The sequence below is a fragment of the Puma concolor genome, chromosome C1 (assembly GCF_028749965.1).
Source record: "Puma concolor isolate L17-30 chromosome C1, mPumCon1.1.hap2, whole genome shotgun sequence".
Taxonomy (NCBI): domain Eukaryota; kingdom Metazoa; phylum Chordata; class Mammalia; order Carnivora; family Felidae; genus Puma; species Puma concolor.
In genome coordinates, this window is record NC_141674.1 from 170,534,269 (window position 1) to 170,555,057 (window position 20,789).

General features: G+C 37.4%; 1 protein-coding gene across 4 annotated transcripts in view; it reads right to left on the reverse strand.

Annotated features, from left to right (window-relative positions):
- The window catches only part of CERKL (CERK like autophagy regulator), a 108,363-nt gene that overhangs the window by 14,137 nt on the left and 73,437 nt on the right, over positions 1-20,789 (reverse strand). For all 4 annotated transcript variants that reach the window (XM_086719080.1, XM_086719078.1, XM_025912640.2 and 1 more), the window contains exons 3-5: positions 18,814-18,945; positions 11,281-11,344; positions 4,646-4,788 (exon numbers count right to left, since the gene is read on the reverse strand). In XM_086719080.1, the coding sequence (XP_086575206.1) occupies positions 4,646-4,788; positions 11,281-11,344; positions 18,814-18,945 (339 nt within the window). The remainder of the gene's footprint in view (positions 1-4,645; positions 4,789-11,280; positions 11,345-18,813; positions 18,946-20,789) is intronic.

The following is a 20,789-nucleotide window of genomic DNA, read 5'->3' on the forward strand; positions in this document are numbered from 1 at the left end:
GTAAAGCACAAAAGACCTGTTTTAAATACTGTTAATGAATCTTAGAGGTAAGCTTTCATCCAAGGGGATTCTCCTGTTATCTGACAAATGGTATCGTAGATGAAGAAACATTTAATTCCATGGCATTTGCCATGCTATAAAAGTCTATTTTGAGACATTACAGATTTCTTATTTCCGTAACCATTAGGATAATTTATGATCCACATGAATTTCTGCCACCAGCCTACAGAAGAAAAGAACTCTCTCAAGTCAGACTTTTTTTTTTTTTTAATGTTTATTTATTTATTTTGAAAGAGAGAACACAGGGGAAGGGCAGAGAGAATCCCAAGCAGGCTCCATGCTGTCAGCACGAGCCCGACACAGGACTCCATCTCAGGAACCATGCGATCATGACCTGGGTCAGATGCTTAACTGAGTCACCCAGGCACTGCTCAAGTCAGACTTCTATAACATTTATGTTTCTCTGAGATCTTGGATAAAAGCCTTCCTCTGAAGGGGAAAATACCAGTTAGCTCCTGCTGTTCCCAGGAGATTAAGAGGGTTTAAAATTAAGAAGCTACACGTTTTCTTGAATTACAGAACGTAAGAAAGAAATCAGTAACAGCCGAGAACTTCGAAAGCATGGATGTGGAGTGTACTACAGCTATCAAAGCAAAGGCCAGCTCCCTGGATTTGTTAATCAGGAACATTTCTGTGTGGTCATATGTGATCTATTCAATTTGTATCACTTGAACTAATGTGTGCTAGGGTTTTTCAGCTGACAAAGCTGAGGCAGCTCAAATGTTATCAATGAAGACTGTCATTAAAATAATCATAAGGGGCTCATCTAATATTAATGATTTCCAGACCTCTAGCAATACCAATTCAAAGAAATGTCTACCTCAACCAATTAGTAAACCTGTTCCAAGTGGTTCATCAAAGGGCAAATCATGCTCTGACCTTTGTTACTCAGAATATGGCCCACAGTCCAGCAGGATACGATAATACCTTGGTGCTTATTAAAATGTTGACTCTCAGGTCCCCCTCCATACCTACGGAGTCAGAGTCTGCATTTTAAAGCACTCTTAGAATGCATTGTCCAGGGATCAGCAACATCAACCTTATCTGGGAGCTTGTTTAAAAGGCAAATTTCTGGGTCCCACCTCCAGCCACCGGATTCTGAATGTCTGGAAGCAAGGTGAGGCCAGGATGTCCATGCTTTAGCAAGATTTCAAGGTGATTCATATGCACCCTAAGGTTTAAGAACAAGTGGTCCAGAAACCTGCTACTCAGTGGATCTTTACCCAGGAGTCAATTACAGGAGCCTTTCCAATTATCCTTTGACCATCTACAGCCTGCCCTTTGGCCATCTAATTGCTAATTAATCTGGAATGGGTGGGAGGGAAGAGAGGAAACAATCTATTTTGCTTCCCAATCAGATTTATGGTAAAGGTTTTGGAGGAGGCCACATAATTAGAGTGAAATATTTAGGATTATCAATGGATTACAGTACTCCATGAAACACATTTCCTCCATTACCATGGTTAATTAGGAATAGACCATAAAAGCATTCCTCTAGAAAGGCTATTAAAAAACATAATGTAATGTTGTCATGTGCAATAGAGAATGATACATATCATGACTCAAGAAAATAAAGACCATTTATTCCCTGGGAGTTTGAAGTATGCTAACCATGCCCAAGCACAAATCCTTCTAGACCGTTAAGGATCTTTTTTTTTTTTTTTTTTTTTTTTTTTTTTAGGTCTTAGGCTTTGCACCTTTTACAACTTTCACTTCATTCCATAGAATTTGGCAGACAGGCATGACCACATGTCAGGAAATGCTTTTAGTCATCTTCTACCCTGATTAGCCTGCACCTTAGTCCTTAAGAACGGTTTCTTACATTCTGAATTAAAAAGGAAAGTGCATGAGGAAAGTGGATATAAAGTTGTAATACTATAGACTGCTCTATATTTTTGTTTGGATAATCTACAAGATAGAGTGCAGTTTCTAGAAACAAAATGTGATCTATCTGAAAAGATGTCTCCATGCCAAAAGAACATGCTGCTCACATAAATAACAACTATGTAATTTTAGAATCCTCACCAAAGTTATAAATGCTCTACCTCAAGGTAAACATTTTAATTAGCCTGGAAAGTTACTTTCTTAACAGCCAGAAGCTACTTTGCTCACCACCACCTCCCCAGACCTGCTAAAAGGTGCCAAGCGCAAAGAAGGTAAGGACAGAAGTAGCAGTTCATGTAAAGCATGAATGATGGAAGTACCAGGCAGCAACTATGGAGGCAAAAAGAAAAAAGGAAAAAAATTGTCCTTGGAAGTGCAAGCACTTCTGCAGAACAATTAACTTAATTAACCAGACACCATGAATATTCATAAGGCCGTTAATGTCTCCCACATCCAAACAGATAAATGTGATGTAATGACTTCCTAGTCAAGCATATCTAAAATTCTCATGAAAACTGCACCTACATTTTGGTTCTTTGCCTGAAATATCATAGAAATTAACAGTCCCTTGGCAATATTTTATTCTCCTCAAATTAATTGGAAAGCATGAATTTATTTATGTGAACGCCATACGAATATATGGTTCGCAGCCATCAGTATGTGGATTGAGGCTTGTTTTACAACAACTGGATTGCTTTTTTATTTTTATGTCCTCTCTGGCTTTTTCCTCTGTCCTCCCCCACCCCTTTAATCTGAATCTCTCTGTATAGTTCCTTAGCACCAGTTCCCATGGCAACAAACACCATTGCTAATGGCCAGCAGTTCAAATACAGGCTTCCCCACATCTGATCCATGTGAGTCTGACCATAATTCAGCGGCTTAGTCTGTTGGCTCAGTGGAGTAATTTACTAAACACTCTCCCTCTGGGCATCTCTCTCCAGGAGGCAAATGGCTTCAAAGGCAGACAATCTTCTGCATGCAGCTTGGAAACTTCCTGCCTAGCTCTTGTTCCCATTCTCTGTCAAAGCCCTGATGGGGGCGTTGAGTCCTCCTAGGAGTACATCCTGCACAGGACTTTCCCTCCTATTAGATGGAATCCACACGCTGGAATTCTGATGTAACGATCCCAATTTTGGCAACAGGCTATATTTTCTAAACAAAATGCATTCAAGTGGCATATTAAAAAGATAAGCATAACCACCAGTTCTTCTAGCTAACTATTCACTTTCTGTCAAATGCCTACCTGTGAGGATACCCACCTTTTCACTTCTGAATTCACAGCAGTAATAAGTGACCTCAAGAGTGTAAGCACCAGTGAAGAGGAAATGACCTCAGCACATCCACTTTGCATGGAGGGAAATGTTGAAAAGCTCCACCATTACAGACAGAGCTACTAAAATGACACGAAAAGGTCAAAGTGCACCGTTCCACTTTGCCAGCATTTTTTTTTCTCGAATTGAGGTTCTCTCCTTTTTAAAGCCTTGGGTTTTTGAAAGACTTCACAGTCTAAAAGAGCATTTGTATACCTTTTGTTCTTTGTCACTTAATACTAAATATACCGCAATCCATCCTCAATGAATGTGGTTATCAAATGGATAGAATACTGAATTTTTTTAACCATGTGCATTATTTCCTATTTTCATAGGAAACAATAATTATTTCTGCTCTTCTTGTTGAGCTAAGAATGTGTGAGGATTTCAAAATGAAATCATTACTTTCCATCACTATTGTTTGTTTAAATAATTTGAGAGGAGTGGCTGATATAATGTAATCAACTTGTGAAAGACATTTTCCTCTTTCCTAGATGCCAGTGCTGCTTCAGTGTTTCTCCCAGGCTTGGACCTCCACTGTCCCTCCCTGCCCCTCATCACCAACCCCCCTTCCCAGGCTAGCAGCAGGCTGTTCCCTGGCTCTAAATCTTCCATTGTTCCCTACTGTTTATCAAATACAATTCAGACCCCTCCCTGTGGCATCCAGGAGCCACCATGGTTTAGGTTTATTTTGATCCCATCATCACCTGACAAATGGCCTCTTTTCTATTTCTCAATGTTCCTGGATTTTGGCATTGATTATTTTTGCAACGAAGAAAATAACTCAACCTCATCTTCTCAGTCCAGATTCCTACCCATTTTTATGCCTAATTCGAGTGGTAATTAGGTCTTCTTTACATTCGTTCACTTAATAAACTTTATTGAGCCTTCATCGTGTCATGTTCTATTCTATTCTATTCTACCTGCTGCAGCCCAGCCGTTAGAATAAATCTTTTTGGCATTCTCAACTCAAGGTTATATTTATACTTTGATTATGGGAGTTACTACATTTTACATTGTAAACAACTTGACCTGTTTTGAAATTTCATATCTGCTACTGCGTAATCATTAGACCTTTATATTGGAAGGTAGAATAATCATCATCCCACTTACTGACTGCTTACCTATGTATCAAACCCTCCACATATACTTCAATAACCTTGTCATTAAGTGAATATATGTGTATCTCTGTTTTACAGATTAGAACAAGGAGGTTCAAACAAATGAAATAACTTGTCCAAAGTCTCAGATTTGCTAGTGGAGATTCCAAACACGGGGGTTTCTGATTCAGAGTGCATTTAACTCTGTGCTACACTGTCTAGATTAGGAAGTAAGACAGAGAAAGATAGGAAGAGAGGTTCCATTTAGCAAAGCCATGGCCACTCCCTCACCTGCTGGTATTAAACCCAGAGGGAGCTCTGCACGGACAGGGGTGAGGATGAGGTCCGTTTCTTTCCCAGCATTCTTCTGGGCTCTAAGAAGCAAAGCATGGGCGATTTCACTGGCCGATCCATCTCCACCAACACAGACAACACTAGAAAACAAGACACTGAGAATGCAGCAGCTTTAAAACAATTGGTAATAATTCATGAAATCTCAACTTCAAAATGGTAATCTTGCATGTTCGCGTGCACGATCACACATTCATACCTTCAAACATTTTAGTAAGGGTCAACGAATAAGAAGCTTCCCGCACTGCATAAAGTTTACTTCACAAATACAATACTTACACGACATCCCATAGACAAAATATTTTAAGTGAGTTAAGAGACATTAAAACATTTCAACACGTTAATTCACACTGAACCTGCATTTACTCTGTTAATATCCAAAAGTATATTGTTCTCATTTTGTTTATGTTAATAGTCATGTGCAATTCACTTAACTGCTAATTTTTTTTCAACATAGCTCCAAAAAGACAGGCAGCTATAAGAATCACGTAAAAAGCTTTTACATCAGTATGTAAATATAGTAATTGCAAACGTGAACTGTTTTTTCTCTCCTGGACATTCCTCCTCTATGACACTTTTAAAATTACTGTTACTACCATTTTGACTATAGACAGTACTGCTAATAATTTTTTTTTAAGATCTCATGGTAAGTAGAGCATAACAGAGGTGGTGGTGGGAATCTCTGAAAGTAATACATAAGACTTCAGAAAGTTGTTTCATAATCATTTGTATTTAAAAAATGCAAAATAGTCTTTAGTAGCAAAATCATATTACTTTACACAAAAGGAGGAAGAGTTTGTGTTATTGAAAGCAGGTGTTATAATTCAAGCCTATAAGGGTCCAGCAAAAATGGAAGAGTACACTGAGTCTCAGTGGGGGGACAGATTCTCAGCTCCAGCCCACTCACATCATCTGGGAGGCAAGCCTAGAGGACCACATCCTCTGATTTTTCTAGAGAAACCACAGATTCTGATTTGCGGGTGAGTCTCCTAATTTTTCAATATTATCAACCAGTATTCAATACATTTAAAACCCCTATGTGCCAAACAAAACAGCCCATGGACCATGATCAGCAGGTTTTAAATGGTTCCCTAAATTTAGGAAGCTCTGGAATCCAGAGGGTCCATGGAGTCCCTCCACCTTGCTCTCAGCATTCCAGCCCCTGCACAGAGCTGAGGTTCAGCCAGTGGCTGCACACAGCCTGCCTGGGAGATCCAGATCCACCATAGTTATAAGAGACTCCAGGACATGGGATATCACCCAGATCACCTTTGGCTAGGGGTATTATTTTATGTCTGAAATAATCCTAGGGGTTCGCAATGTTGCCACTAATTCAGAAAAAAGTGATAGTATCTACTGAGGGTCAACTTTATGTCAGATAATGTGTTGATTCTTTTCTATCAAATCCTTAGAATTCTATAAAGTAGGCATTTGCCTCATCTTTATAAATGGGGAAGCCAAGGTTTGCTGTGAACCTTAATCAGTGTGATTTCAAAGAGCTCTGTGTCTCAGAGAAACATTCTAGAAACGTAATTATAACTATCAGATTCATGCCTTTTCTACCTGCTGAGGTATGTGTGATCTGAAAGGATCACCTAAAATAATCCAACAAAGCATCTAATTTAGCATAGAAGAAGTTGGCTTTTCCATTTAATATAGCAACATCTGACCCCTGGGATCCTGCATCTGGTTATAGCATCTTGCACATCACATGTTAACTCATTGCTAGAATTAATAGAGGTGCCTCCTCTGTGAACATACTCTGCTACAAAAGCCTTTGAAATTTTTTCGTAACACATTCTATGTTAAATATTTTGAAACTATAACAAATGATCATTGCAACAATAAAGTAACATTTAGTGAATAGTTACTATGTACTGGCACTGTTCTCAGCACCCTCCATGTATGAACTCATTTAATTTGAACAATAACTATATGTAATAGATGCTTTTACCTTCAATTTCAAATTAGGGAACTAGCACGTAGTAAGATTAAGTAACTTTTCCAAGGTCATTACACAGTAAGTGACAGAAGGGGGAATTGAAACAGAGGCAATTCAACCTTACAGACTGCACTACTAGTATTCAACGGATTATAATCCTTTCCTATAGGTGAAACCTAATGAAAATCACCTTACGAGAGAGGTTTACTATTTTGAAAATCAGTTTGCCAGTAGAATCAATGTGGAACTAAATTTGTTAGGAAAAAAACATATTTATGTTGACAACTACTGTATCATTAGGATCAGCTCCAGGTATAGTTACTCAACCTAAGGGATATACTTAATGCGAACCTATCACAAGAGTCTGGACATAACAAGAAAAGGCAAAAACAAAACAAAACAAAATGCCAAAAAATAAAACAAAAACAAAACAAAACAAACAAAAACACCCACAACTTTTTATAACAAGTTGACCACACTTGTGTTATCCTAAAATATAAACCTTAATCTTTCACATGGGGTACAGCTTATGTTTTCAGAATAAGTAAACTCCTTCTTGCCATGCCCCCAAATACAATGATTCTGCCTAGAAAGGTACCACTGGGGCTGATACCTTACTTTTCTGTATAAGAAGTGACACATTTTTTTTAAATGGGTGTTTATTTGTTTATAAACCAGTATCATCCTTGAAATGTTCAATATATTATTAGGTTTTGATTTAAACTTTCTCTTTTTTGAAAAGAGGTACCTTTTAAAAAATACCTTACTTAGGAATACAGGTATCATGGACAATATGATAAAATGTCAATGTCTAAATCATTATGGGTCTAGTTAATGGTGAAATTAACAAAAGGAGAAAAACTGTTCCTTAACAAATTCAAATAAAATACTATGAAGCAAAACAGGAAAATATTGATATTTTTACAACTGCATAAGAGCTATAGATTAGCTTAACCATATTGATGCTTGTAAATTCAATTGTTACTGCTTCAAGTTTGTGCAGCTGACATTACTCTTTCCTCTGCCTTTACAAAACTTTCTATTCATGCACAGTAAAAATAGGGGGCAAGTAAAAACTGACAGTCCTACAAGGTTTAGCAATGGATCTTAGAGTGTTTGCTAGAACACACTAGAGCTGCACAACAGCTGTCTTGAGTACTGAGAGATGCATTCCTGTTGGCTCTTATCTCATGTTGTGTCTTCATACAAAATACGTAACTCATTAAAAACTCCAAAATTTTAGCAAGTGACATTTCTTAAACAGTATTTGCCACCATTTTGCTTTATTAAATAACATGCACAGAATCATTCTTGGATCTTAAACTCTCCAGTCTGTGTCTAAAATACCTTTAGGTGATATCCTAATCAGGCAGAAATGCTTCAGGCTCAAGTTCTTGAAGGAATGTGAGCCCCTCTCTCATTGAAAGATCATAGAATCTTGCAGGTAACTTATCCCCAACCTTGAATCTTTTGTACCTATTTCTCAAAAAGTACTCCAATAACCTCTCTCTGATCAAGTTCAGAAACAGGGAACCCATAAATAGAGCGCATTCCATTTTCAAATACTTGTGAGAGAATTGTTCTTTCTTTTCAATTGAAGCATATTTGACATGTAACATTTTATTAGTGTCAGGTATATAACATAATGACTAATGCATTGCATTGCATAATGCATTGCCAACTGATCTTTACAAGAAGATCAGCATACAATGTTACCCCCCCCCCAAATTATTTTCTTGTGATGAGAACCTTCAGGATCTCTTTTAGTAACTTTCAAACAGGCAAAACACTATCATTGACTACAGTTGTCATGCTCTACGTTACACTTCCCTGACTTATTTATAACTAGAAGTCTGTGCCTCTTGACCTTCTTCACCTATGTCACCCACCCCAATTCTCCCATCTGCACCCACCAATCTGTTCTCTTATCTTGCCATTTATGACAACATGGAAGGACCTAGAGGGTATTATGCTAAGTGAAATAAGTTAAAGAAAGATAAACACAATAAATATGATTTCACTTACATATGGAATCTAAGTAACAAAATAACAAAATTCATACATGTGAAGAATTTTTCTTTTAAGCTGTCTAAAGAAACTGTTTCCATTGTTTTCCATATATACCTATTTACTTCCAAGTGGAGTGACTTAAAATTAGCATTTTATTAAGTTTTCCCAGCTCCCAGTGGGAAAAACTGGGCCCATGAAAATGAGATATTTAAAGAATCTTACAAAATAGATGATTTTCAATAGACATTTTAAATTATTAGAAGTCCTAAATAAATCATCATGCTGTACAATTCAGAAACTGTTAAATCACTGGAACTTATATCATAGAATGGTTAGGTCAAACTCTGTGGTTAAAAAAAAATGTGGATAATACAGCGTGCCTGGGTGGCTCAGTTACATGTTCAACTTTGGCTCAGGTCATGATGTCATGGTTTGTGGGTTCGAGCCCCACGTTGGGCTCTGTGCTGACAACTCAGAGCCTGAAGCCTGCTTCAGATTCTGTATCTCCCTCTCTCTCTGCTCCTTCTCTCCTTGCGCTCTTTCTCTTTCTCTCTCTCAAAAATAAATAAATATTAAAAAGTTAAAAAAAACGTGGATAATAACTAAAAGATCTGTGTGCCTTTTAGGGCCACACTGCTAAGTAACAATACCTGCCATGTGAAATAAACAAAAATTTAAGTATTTTCAGTTAAAGAAAACAGCATTACTATATTACCCTTAAGCAATAGTCTTTCATCATTCTGCAAAATTTCTCTTGATCCTTACCTAGTATAATTACCAGCAGAACTTATTTATACACACCACATTTAGTGGAACACTTCAAAATGCTGATGGGCAGGACCAGGTCTAATATCTACGATATCTGTTATCCTTATTATTTATATGATCATATTTTGAAAAAAGGACTTACTTGCAATACAGCCACACTCATATACTCACAAGTTGTGTGACTATGCAGCATATTAAGGTGGTAGCTCATGGTCATGATTCCTCCAGTTACTTTTCTTAAATTGTATACTTGCAAGATAATTTCCCAAATGTAGCCTGTTAATCAGTCTGTCTGGCTTTAAGTATAAAGCTCTTAAGTAGTCTCCTACCTTACACTCTTCATCCTCAATATTTATATAATGTTGCCATCTAGATTTACTCTTCTCAAATTCCTTTTATAAAAGTCTTGTTTTTTTTTTTAAATTTTTTTTTTCAACGTTTTTATTTATTTTTGGGACAGAGAGAGACAGAGCATGAATGGGGGAGGGGCAGAGAGAGAGGGAGACACAGAATCGGAAACAGGCTCCAGGCTCCGAGCCATCAGCCCAGAGCCTGACGCGGGGCTCGAACTCACGGACCGCGAGATCGTGACCTGGCTGAAGTCGGACGCTTAACCGACTGCGCCACCCAGGCGCCCCTATAAAAGTCTTGTTTTGGTGCCCCTGGGTGACTCAGTCAGTTAAGCATCCAACTCTTGATTAAGGCTCAGGCCATGATCTCACAGTTCTTGGGATCAAGCCCTGCGTCGGGCTCTGCGCTGACAGCATGGAGCCTGTTTGAGACCCTCTCTGCCCCTGCCCCATTCATGCTCTTTCTCTCTCAAAATAAATAAATTTAAAAAAAAGTCTTATTTTACTTATCAAACTTTCTTCTTCATCCACTAATATTGTTTCTTAACCAAAAAATATTAAGCATTTCTAGAAAAACAACCTCATCACTTTCCTCCCTAAAACATTCTACTAGTTCTTTGGGAAAAGCAAAGCCTTCCAATCTACAGTTAAAGAGACATAACTCTCTTGCCTGAGATTATGAGTACTTGTTTGTTTCCTGCCCATCTTCATGTGACACAAGTAATTCACCATGCTGGTCACCTTTTAAAACTCTGAAATATTAACCCTTGCAAAAAATCTTCCCTAAAATGTTTGTGTCTTACACATCAATCCATCACTTTAGCAAATTGACTTGGCTACTTTTTTAAACTGGCCATTAAAGTATAAGTCACTTGCCTTGTTTCTAATGTTTGCATGACAGTGAACAATTTCTATGCACTCCAACAACGTATTGCCAACGACAGTTTCCAATGCCTACTGTAGATAACACACTTAATTGGTAGCCACTAAATTATGAAAGAATTAAAATTAGCATCTTTTATTTATACTGAAAATAATATATTTGTTTTTATAAAATATTTACCCTCAATCACAGCCAAATTAAACAGTGGGTAGCTATGAACACCATCAATAAATTTGCAAAAGAGAATCACAATACAGTTCTACCATAAGACCGGTGTATCTTCCATCAAGGCTTTTCTAGAGACTCGTGTGGTTAAAGCCAAGAATTAAGGACTGCCGATGCAAATATATGCACAGGAGGTCAGTAGAACGTGGTACCCTTTGTTTCCAAGTACTTCTATAGATTTCTTCTTTTGCTTTCCTATGCCTGATCCTGAGAGGTAGATGACCACGCCATGTTATCATCATTAATTGTTATTACATAGATATGAACGAAATGGAGTCTAATTACATGTACCACGAATACTGAAATATTTATAAGTCCCAAGTATGTCACTAAAAACTAATGACAACATTTCATAACATAAGCTATATTATATATACAGATTGATAATATAACCTACCCATCAAATTCCTGGAGTTCACATTCCTTTAGGAGTGACAGAGCATGTCCTTCATATTCTGTTACTATTTAAAAACAAACACACAAAAAAGGTGAAAGTTTTAAACAGTGATCTACACTTTTTAACTGAGTTTGGCAAAATAATATCATAAACATATGGTCAGGTCATAAAACAACATTTATTCTTGAATATTTATATTTTAATCATGAGAAAGAGGATTAAGTGTTACTTGCCTGATGTGTTTTATAGCTTTATGTAAAAGAGGGTCATATATTTGTTCCAACTACGTAAGTCATTTGGGGACATCCCACATACAGCAGTTAGATCATTTATCTTGGTGCCTGTCTGTTCAGTGTTCCCTTCCTGATATTATAAATCAGATACATTTCCTTTAAATCAGAAGCCGAAGAGCAGCAGTATTTTGAAAATAAGGCATATTAGCTGGCATCAAGACAGTCAATGTTAAAGCGCTTTGGCAACCTCACACGGATAAATTAGTTGAAAGGTTAGTGTAAGATTTACATACTAGAAGAATGTGTATCTGGAACTGCTAGACTAAAAAGAGAAGCTGGATGTGAAAAAAGGAAGCAAAGCCAACACCAATGATAACAGACCCAAAGCCGAGGAAGGTGGCGGCATGGACCCACCAGAGCCGGATCCTCTGAGGAAATGAATCTGTCACTCCCTATCGCTGTCTCTACGGTCACGATGCCCTATGCAGTGTTGTAAATGCCAGTGGAGACAGGGTAAGCTGGCACACTGCAGATGGCACCAAGCATCCCAGCCACATTTAGCATTTTCTAGGGCAGCACTGCCAGAAGAGACAGCCCAGCTGTATCCACCCATCAAAGATTTCTGCTGACTGACATGACATTGCAGATGGATTTTTTGTGTAAGAATGTGCATCATTATATGCAAGATTACATTAATCTTTCATGCCTGTCTGTCCCTGGTGCCAGCATGGTTCAAGCTTTTCCTACAATGTTTTTAGATATTGTGAAAAATTATTAGTCTTGGTGTCTAAAAGGATCATTCTGTATCCAGCGAACATTACATTGTAATTCTCCCACAGCTTATTCAAATGCTGTTAACATTCACATGAATAAAACTTCTCTCGATTAAATTCTAATCAGAAGAAAGCTATAAGAAAACTAAGTATAAAATATTAATATTAATAAGCTTGGAAGGTTAAGTTATCATAAATGATTGTGTTGATCATTTATAGCCTCAGCAAGTAGTTGCAAACTTCAAAATACAAAATGTTACCTACATACACTGAAAATACTTAATGATATTATGAAGAAATATTTATGCTGAGAATCATTGGATCAAATCTTGCTTTTTAGGCTAAAGCTCACTTTGGTAAAGCTTTTCAAATCCAATATAAAATTAGCTTTCAAATTATGCTATGGCTAAATGCTATCTTAATTTAGGAAAAATTTTAAATAATACTCTCTTCGATCTTGCAGGTGGAGTTTGACTATATATTGATGCAAATTACCCAAGACGTGTGATTTTTTTTAAATGACATTGTAAAAGTTAAAAAAAAAAAAAAAAAGTGAAAGTGACCTGGAACAGAGAGAAAAGATGAAAGAAACTTGATCACAATATAGTAGAAAATTGAACAAAAGGAACGAAGACTTCCATGTCAGGGAGCTCACATTCTGGGGACAGACACTAGACACTAACTTTAAACATGAATGTACAGGGGCACCTGTGTGGCTCAGTCGGTTAAACGTCTGACTTCGATGCAGGTCATGATCTCACAGCTCATGGGTTTGAGCCCTGTGTTGGGCTCTGCACTGACAGCTCAGAGCCGGGAGCCTGCTTTGGATTCTATGTCTCCCTTCCTCTCTGCTCTTCTCCCACTCATGCTCCCTCTCAAAAACCAATAAACATTTTTTTAAAAATAAAACATGATTATAGAATATAAAGTAGCAATAAGTGATTATAAAGAAAAATAACATAGGGAAGAAGGATAGAGAATAATCTGGACTACTATTTAGATACAGTAGAAGGAATTGAAATATGCACTTAGAATATTATGGGCCCTGGAATTAGAGCTAGATTCAAATCATCCCACTCCAAATAAACATAAGGAGTAGACTGCTGGGCAAATATAGTGTCAAAAGGTTACTACTACCCTTTTCTTTCACTTGCTTTCTTTTTCTGATGAGAATGACACCCTATGCCCCTTCTATTCAGGAAATTTGGAGGTTCCATTCTTTACAAGGCTTTGAACTCAGTTCTCATTGCTGGGATTCCCCACTCACCCTAACCATTTTAAATATTACTTCCTCAAGAAGACAAGATTGGAGGAAAGTAATGAGGTTGATACTAAGTGTTGATGAAGAAATAGGCTGAAGTAAAATCAGATGAGATTTGGACTTACGGTAACATTTCTTAGTCTGGGGATAAAATTCTATAATGGGCTGAGATACTGAGATGGCATTTTCTCTCCTGTTCTACAGGTGCCTCATAGTAAGCTCAAAATGGAACCTGTCATTTCCACCTTCATATTGCCTCTCAAATATATTGTTCCAATATCCCCTCCTTGCTGCCCAAGACAGGAAAATCAATTCCTAGCTTGTCCCTCTCCTTCCTCTCCCAACCACTCCAAGGCCAAGACCAGTTGTTTTGGTCTTTATTGCTGTAGCATCCCATCTCAAGCCAATGCCCATGATCCAGCCACTGCCTTTTTAATGGGGATAGTAGTCTTTACCCTACTCTGCCAAGAATGACTTTCTCACTTATTTGATCAAATCCTTTTCCTACAAAACCTCTACTGATGACTCTTTATTGTCCCCAGAGACAAAACTCTAACTCCCTGACATCTGAGTATTAGAAACAAGATTGGCCAAATAAATCCACAATTATTTACGGGATAACAAAAAGAATCTTTCACGCAGAAATCTCTCTTTAGCTGGATATGATACATGAACAGCTCCTCTTCAGATTTTTATTAAAATATAGGTAAAATTGGAAAGATAGAATGCCTCAACTTACTAGCATCTTTTGTGATTCAGTTTTATCAAATTGCCTAGCTTTCTGCTAGGTGAGATCAGGAATAGCAAGAGGCATTTCCAAGGAGGGAAGGCTTTAAGGAGAGACAAAGAGCCAAAGAGGAAAAACACAAAATCAAAGAGGAGATTTGGTCAAAGTATTAAAAGTTAAACTCATGACCCTAGAAGGAGAAAAAAATTTTTTAAATGCAACTGATAACAAACTCCACTTTCATGATAATTTTACCAGGGCCAGACAGGATGTAAAAATTATCTGGTGACTAGGCACTCCCATGGGCCCAGAGCTGACAGAGATCAAGGCTAAATTCAGAGAAGTGTCTTTGATTGTGATAATGACAGTGAGTATGATAAGGTCTAGCAGCTTTGTTAACAGAAAGATTGAATGAAGGAGATGGAACTGCCTATCATGAATGAGAGAGATCAAGGGCAGACACAGTATCTGTTTCGAGTATTTCAGGGACTCTTCTATGCGAGATGGGACACACATAGTGTGCTCAAGCAAAGGCTGGGAGTTCATCCACGAGGAGTATCAACACTACACCCACCACATACAGGGAATTCAGCTGGATGGCTTCTAAAGCTCCTTCCAGTTTGATTTCTCTGTTGCTTTTTTTCACTTTATTGTTTTATGAATTATCCTACGGATCCATGATCTTCACAAATTCTCTCACGCCTTAGCCAGTGTAATTCCTAAAGTCTACTGTTTTGAGAGGAAGATAAAGACATGATATCATGTCAGCATGGGCTGACCACTTGTTTTTCTGTGATTCATATGCCATCAAGTTATTAGAAAAAAATAACCCCGTTTTTTTCTAAGTTCTTCCAGAAGTTTTTCTGATACCATTATTAGATAAGATACAGCATTTGCGCTGGTAGCAGAGGGGGAATACAGCTTCAGCTCAACTGTTTCAAAAGATGCATACTCAGAAGTGGTCAGGGTTTCAGCAGTAACCAAAATGAAAAGTATATTTTTGTTAATGTGGTGATCCTTTTTTTTTTTTTTTAAAATGAAGTTTGTACCTTTTGACACCCTTCACCCATTTCTCCCACCCCACCACCTCTGGCAACCACCCATGTTGTTCTCTGTGCGTGTTCAGTTGCTTTTGTTTAAGATTCCACATACAAGTGAGATCATATGGTAATTTATCTTTCTCTGACTTATTTCACTTAGCATAATGCCCTCAGGTTCATTCGTGTTGTTACAAATGTCAGGATTTTCTTATTTGTTATGGCCAATTATTGCATTGTAAGTATGTGTGTATATACACACACCACATTTTCTTTCTCCCTTCATCCATTGATGGACACTTAGGTTGCTTCCATGTCTCAACCATTATAAATAGTGCTGCAATGAACGTGAGGGTGCGGATATCTTCTTGAGCTAGTGTTTTCATGTCCTTCAGATAAATATCCAGAAATACAACTGCTGTATCAGATTGCAGTTCTATTTTTAAATTTTTGAGGAACCTCCATAATGTTTTCCACAGTGGCTGCACCAGTCTGCATTCCCACCAACAGTGCACCAGTGTTCCTTTTTCTCCACATCCTCACCAACACTTGTTATTTCTTGTCTTTTTTTTTAATAACAGCCATTCTAACAGATGTGAGGTGGTATGTCTCATTGTGGTTTTAATTTGCATTTCCCTGATGACGAGTGGTGCTGAGCACCTTTTCATGTTCCTATTGGCCATCTTTATGTCTTCTTTGGGAAAATGGCTATTCAGATCCTTCACCCATTTTTTAGTCCAATTATTAATTTTTTTGCTATTCATTTTTAAAAGAAATATATAGAAAACAACCTTTTAAAGTGTATGTACCTAGCTAGAATTTTTCAAATCCTGCCTCATTTATATGACACTATCTCCTTGTGAATTCATTATCATGTAGAATTTATTATGTAACTTGTATTCCATTTAGACTCAGCAATGCACAGAAGATAGATTAAAATAATGGTCACACTGGATGTGCAGAAAATACATACCTTTTCTGCTTTAGTCTTTCCTATATTCTTTTTCTTTCAAGGTGTTAATTGAATCTTATTGTTACATGATTTATGAAACAGACATGCATAGCATATTTCTATAGAACTTCATAATATACAAGGAGTGTCAAATACATTACCCGACTCAAACTACAAAACAATACCGTGAAACAGGCAAGAAGATTCTAAAATTTTTCAAGCATTCACATGTTTATTCAGTCCCTCACACGAAATAGGAAACTTTTAAAATATAAATATTTAGCTAATGTACCTACCAAGGTGGGTTTATAAGCAAAAGATGTAATTTTATAATTTTGCCTGTAGGAGGAGTGTTAGGCAGCTAATAATTAGCCATTCTGCACAAATATATAAGAAAATTCTAAATTTGCTTTATGTAATGTCCTAATTTTATTTTACATTAAACTAAATATAATATTCAATAATAATTATAAATTTAGGGGAAAAAAGAGCCCAAGGACATAAAACTTTTCTCTCCAGTGCAAAAGGAGGAAAGGACATTCTGATCATTTCCTCTTAGGTCAGGTTTCATCGTCTACCAGTTTTCTTTCCTCTATTCTCTTTCTCCTCCTTCCTAATCTCTATTCTGCTGGCAGAATCATCTTTAATAAACCAGAGTACAATGCTATGATAAAAAATTTACACCAACTTCGGATTAATACATGATGAGTAAACTCCTGAGTGTGGCCTCATCCATAATCTGGATTTAAACTTCCTCTAGTGCACATTGTTGGGAGCCTTTTTAGAAGCCATTTGGACCTTTCCCCCCCCTCCCTAATAGAAGCCAGATTTGGTTAAGGTATTTTCAGACTTCAGGAAAAGGAAGTCCTACTTCCAGCCCACGCAAAGGGTCTGAACATTTAAAAGACTGACTGCTCCAGGTTGGTCACACATAATAAGACAGTCACACTGACAGGAAAAGATGTTAATCCTTGCTCAGTACTAAAGCATGTTAGATCTCTCACATATACACACCTTTCCCCATCCCATTTGATTTGAACGAAGAAGGACCCAGTCCGCTGAACCATTTTATGATGATGGAAAAGATCAAATTTATGATGAAGTCAAAACTGAGGAAGTCAAAGCAAATTAATGAAATCATTCCAAAGATATTATGGGTACAACACACATGCTGAACTGAATGATATATAGTAGTATCCACATCAAACTTCTGGATATTAAATCAATGAAACAAAATAATTAATGTTATTAAGTTTACCAATAAGTTTATTCAACTTTTAATTGTTTCATCCTAATATCAGTTTCAAACTTTTCTTCTACCAATCTTTGAAAATCTTCAGTGGAAAGGGATGATAGATTTGCATTGTTCCTTTTCCTTACAAATCACTTCTAAGTAAGCCAAAAGCCACAAAGGTAAAAGATTAACTTCTCACTACAATTTTATTTCAGTTCAGAAATTCCTCTTGAATTTTTCATGGTAGTTTCTTTTGAACCGCCATTGTAATAGATGACTTTTGGAGTGGCTGACCTTCCTAAAAAACATGTGGTTGAGTTTTTTGTTTGCTAGCTTGTTTTTGTTTACTTTTTGTAAGGAACTTCCTTCTACCTCAATCCATCAAGTCAGAGGTGAGGGCATCAAGTCTGATTTATATTGTGAAACCCATCTCCATGGTTACAGCTGAGCAAAACCACATCACTCTGAATCCCTTCCCAAGGAATTTATAAATGGGACTAGGAGAACCCAAATACATTCCGACTTTGTCTCCTGGATAAGTTTATTATGCAATACTCTTCAGCAATTTAAATTTACTACAAGTCTGCACTGTATGTTAGTGACGTGACGTAGAAATGAAATCAGACAAACTGGGGTTATGATTTTTGACAGCATCAACTCTCCTTTTCAGTCTACCCCCCATGGGAGAAATAAGAGACTCAAAGGAAACAAAGGAATTTGGTCACCAAATTCAAAAAGTTGAAAAGGATTTTGCTAACCTTCTTTCTATTAACTTTAGCATTGGCCAATTTCTTTTTCCTCAGCAAAAACCTAAGCACTTTTCTTATTTTAGGCAATGAAGTTAAGCTACTGGCTTCCCAAAATTCATCTAAACCTGCAGTTACATGCTTCGTTTTGACCTAACCAGCAGGGGTCAGAGTCAGAACAAAAACCACCTAATGAAGGATTCCATGGGAAGACAAACATTTAAGTGAGCAAAAACCAACTGCTTGCGAATCTGCAGAAATAATAAACATCTCAATGAATATATCAAAAAGTATGCAGCTCCTCTTGAAATGATTCCTAATAATTTTTAAAGTCTGAAAATGGGGGTCTAAAGAGAAAATACTGATATTCTAATAAAAATAACACAATAAAAAAAGAAAACAAAATAAGTTATAATCCCGGACCTGACTGTGGTAGGTTATGGAAGCACATAAAAAAGCTTTAGCTATCATAGGTAGTTTCCTCAGTTTGACTTAAGAACAAATACAGGTTATTTTGCTTCCTTAAGTATTATTTTTTAGTGGCAAAATTATACTGTGAAAATGACTTACTTGTTACGTCAGTCTTTATTCCTGCCGTCCTCAACAGTGGTTCAACCTTCTCATAATAGACCTGGGTAGCTTCTTTTTTGTGGCTTTGGGGGTTAAGAATTATTTTTAATGACTTTGGTCTATTTGAAAAACCTAAGAGGAAAACATAAAGACAAAGGTATTTTTTCTTTCCCTTTAAAAACGTACACTAAGTCCAATTAGAATGTTATTCACCCATTTAAATAGCATTTTCTGTTTTTATTTGAAATTCTTATAAGAGTTTTCCCAAACATGGCATGATTTTAAAATATTTACATTTCCCTAGCAGTTAAATAGGTATATCCCTCTTAAATCATGAGTTATAACAAAGCATTTATGAAGGAAAATGTGGATGAAAGCAACTTTGTGAATATTATTAGGCAATGTACACTTATCAATCACAGATAATATATCAAATGCCCCATTAGTATTTATTTCTGAGGGAAAAAAGCAATAGGCTGCAAAGAACAGAAAGGCTCACTTCCTCTCCTAAGATAAATATGGTCATTATTGGAATTGGGCACTCCAGTGACCCCAGGGCTACCCACGCTTGACCTGTGGATGAGCCCAGGGTGGAGCAGAGTACACAGGGCTGGGTTAGGGTGAGCACCCAGTGCAATGCATGCTGGGACCTAAAAAGAGGGTTAGGTCGAAGTTCAAGCCTGAAAAGGGGCCAGGGGAGAAAGGACTCTTCCCCTGAGAATTGGGAAAGAAAGCCTCTCAGTGGGGATTCGATGAGAGCACTGCCTCACAGTTGGGGCTGAGATTTGATACTACAATTTTCTGGGCTTGCAAGATGCTTATCACTTAGACCCAGTTGGAGCAGGTGCAAAGCAAATTTTCTGTTAGGAAGTGCAGGAGGGACAGAGGAGCCAGAACACTACAGATCACTTCTTCCAAGGTAAGCTGCTGTCATAAGACCACGTTTCAAGGCTAAGAAAGCAGTTACTAGCATCTGCTCTTAATAAAACCATTCCTAAAGCCAAATGGAAAAGTCCATTACACCAAAGTCAGTTTTTTTGCACTTGAAGACAATATTTCATTTCTCATCATATTTGATAGAAGGAAATCTTTCAACAGCACATACTGTTTTGAATTCAGGGAGAGTATTAGATGAGGAAGAGGTAGGACCGTGCTGAAGTGCCTACATTCTCTGTAATTGTCCCTGTGCTTAATATTTTGCTAAGAGGCCATTGTCAATCTCATCGTCAAGTCTTTTTTTTTTTAATTTTATATATGAAATTTATTGTCAAATTCGTCAAGTCTTAAAATCTCAAAACTATGTTAAATTCCTTCCATTTTTGTTATTTGTTTTTCTTTTTTGTTTTTGGTGTGTTTTTTTTTGTTTGTTTTTGCTTTTTTTCCCGCTTCTGATTCCTACATTCCTACAAACCAGTGCCCAGATCCAGATCCACGAGATGGTAACTATTTGCTTCCACGCCTTCTGGCCTTCCTAGTTGTTGCCCTCTGGCTTCTCTGCGGCTGCTGCAGGGACAACTCATTGTCTTTCCCATTCCCCTGAGTCCCCCACATCATACCTCCATAGGCCTGTATCTGTCAAAAGCTGTACCTGTCAAAAGCTGCATGTGGGCAAGCCTGAACCCCTTAACATGTCATTCAGAGCACTTCTCCAACCAACTCCAACCTATCCTCTCCTTTCCCTCTCCCATGCATTCCAGAAACATTTATTGAGCATTTGTGATGACTACCAAAGTGATTAAGATGTGGTTTGTGTTTAAAGGAGAAAGATAAATCCAGAAAATAGAAACCCCACAAAACAAAATAGAATCATTAACGGAAAGGCACCAATAACCATGGGAGTGTATGAGAAGAGGGTGGTTAATTCTTATCAGGGATCCAGGAAAGGCTTTCTGGAGAGGGAGTATTTGAATGGGGCTTTTGGCTCCTGTGGATTTTCACTACTTAGAATTCCCTCCTTCCTCATACCTCACCCTCTC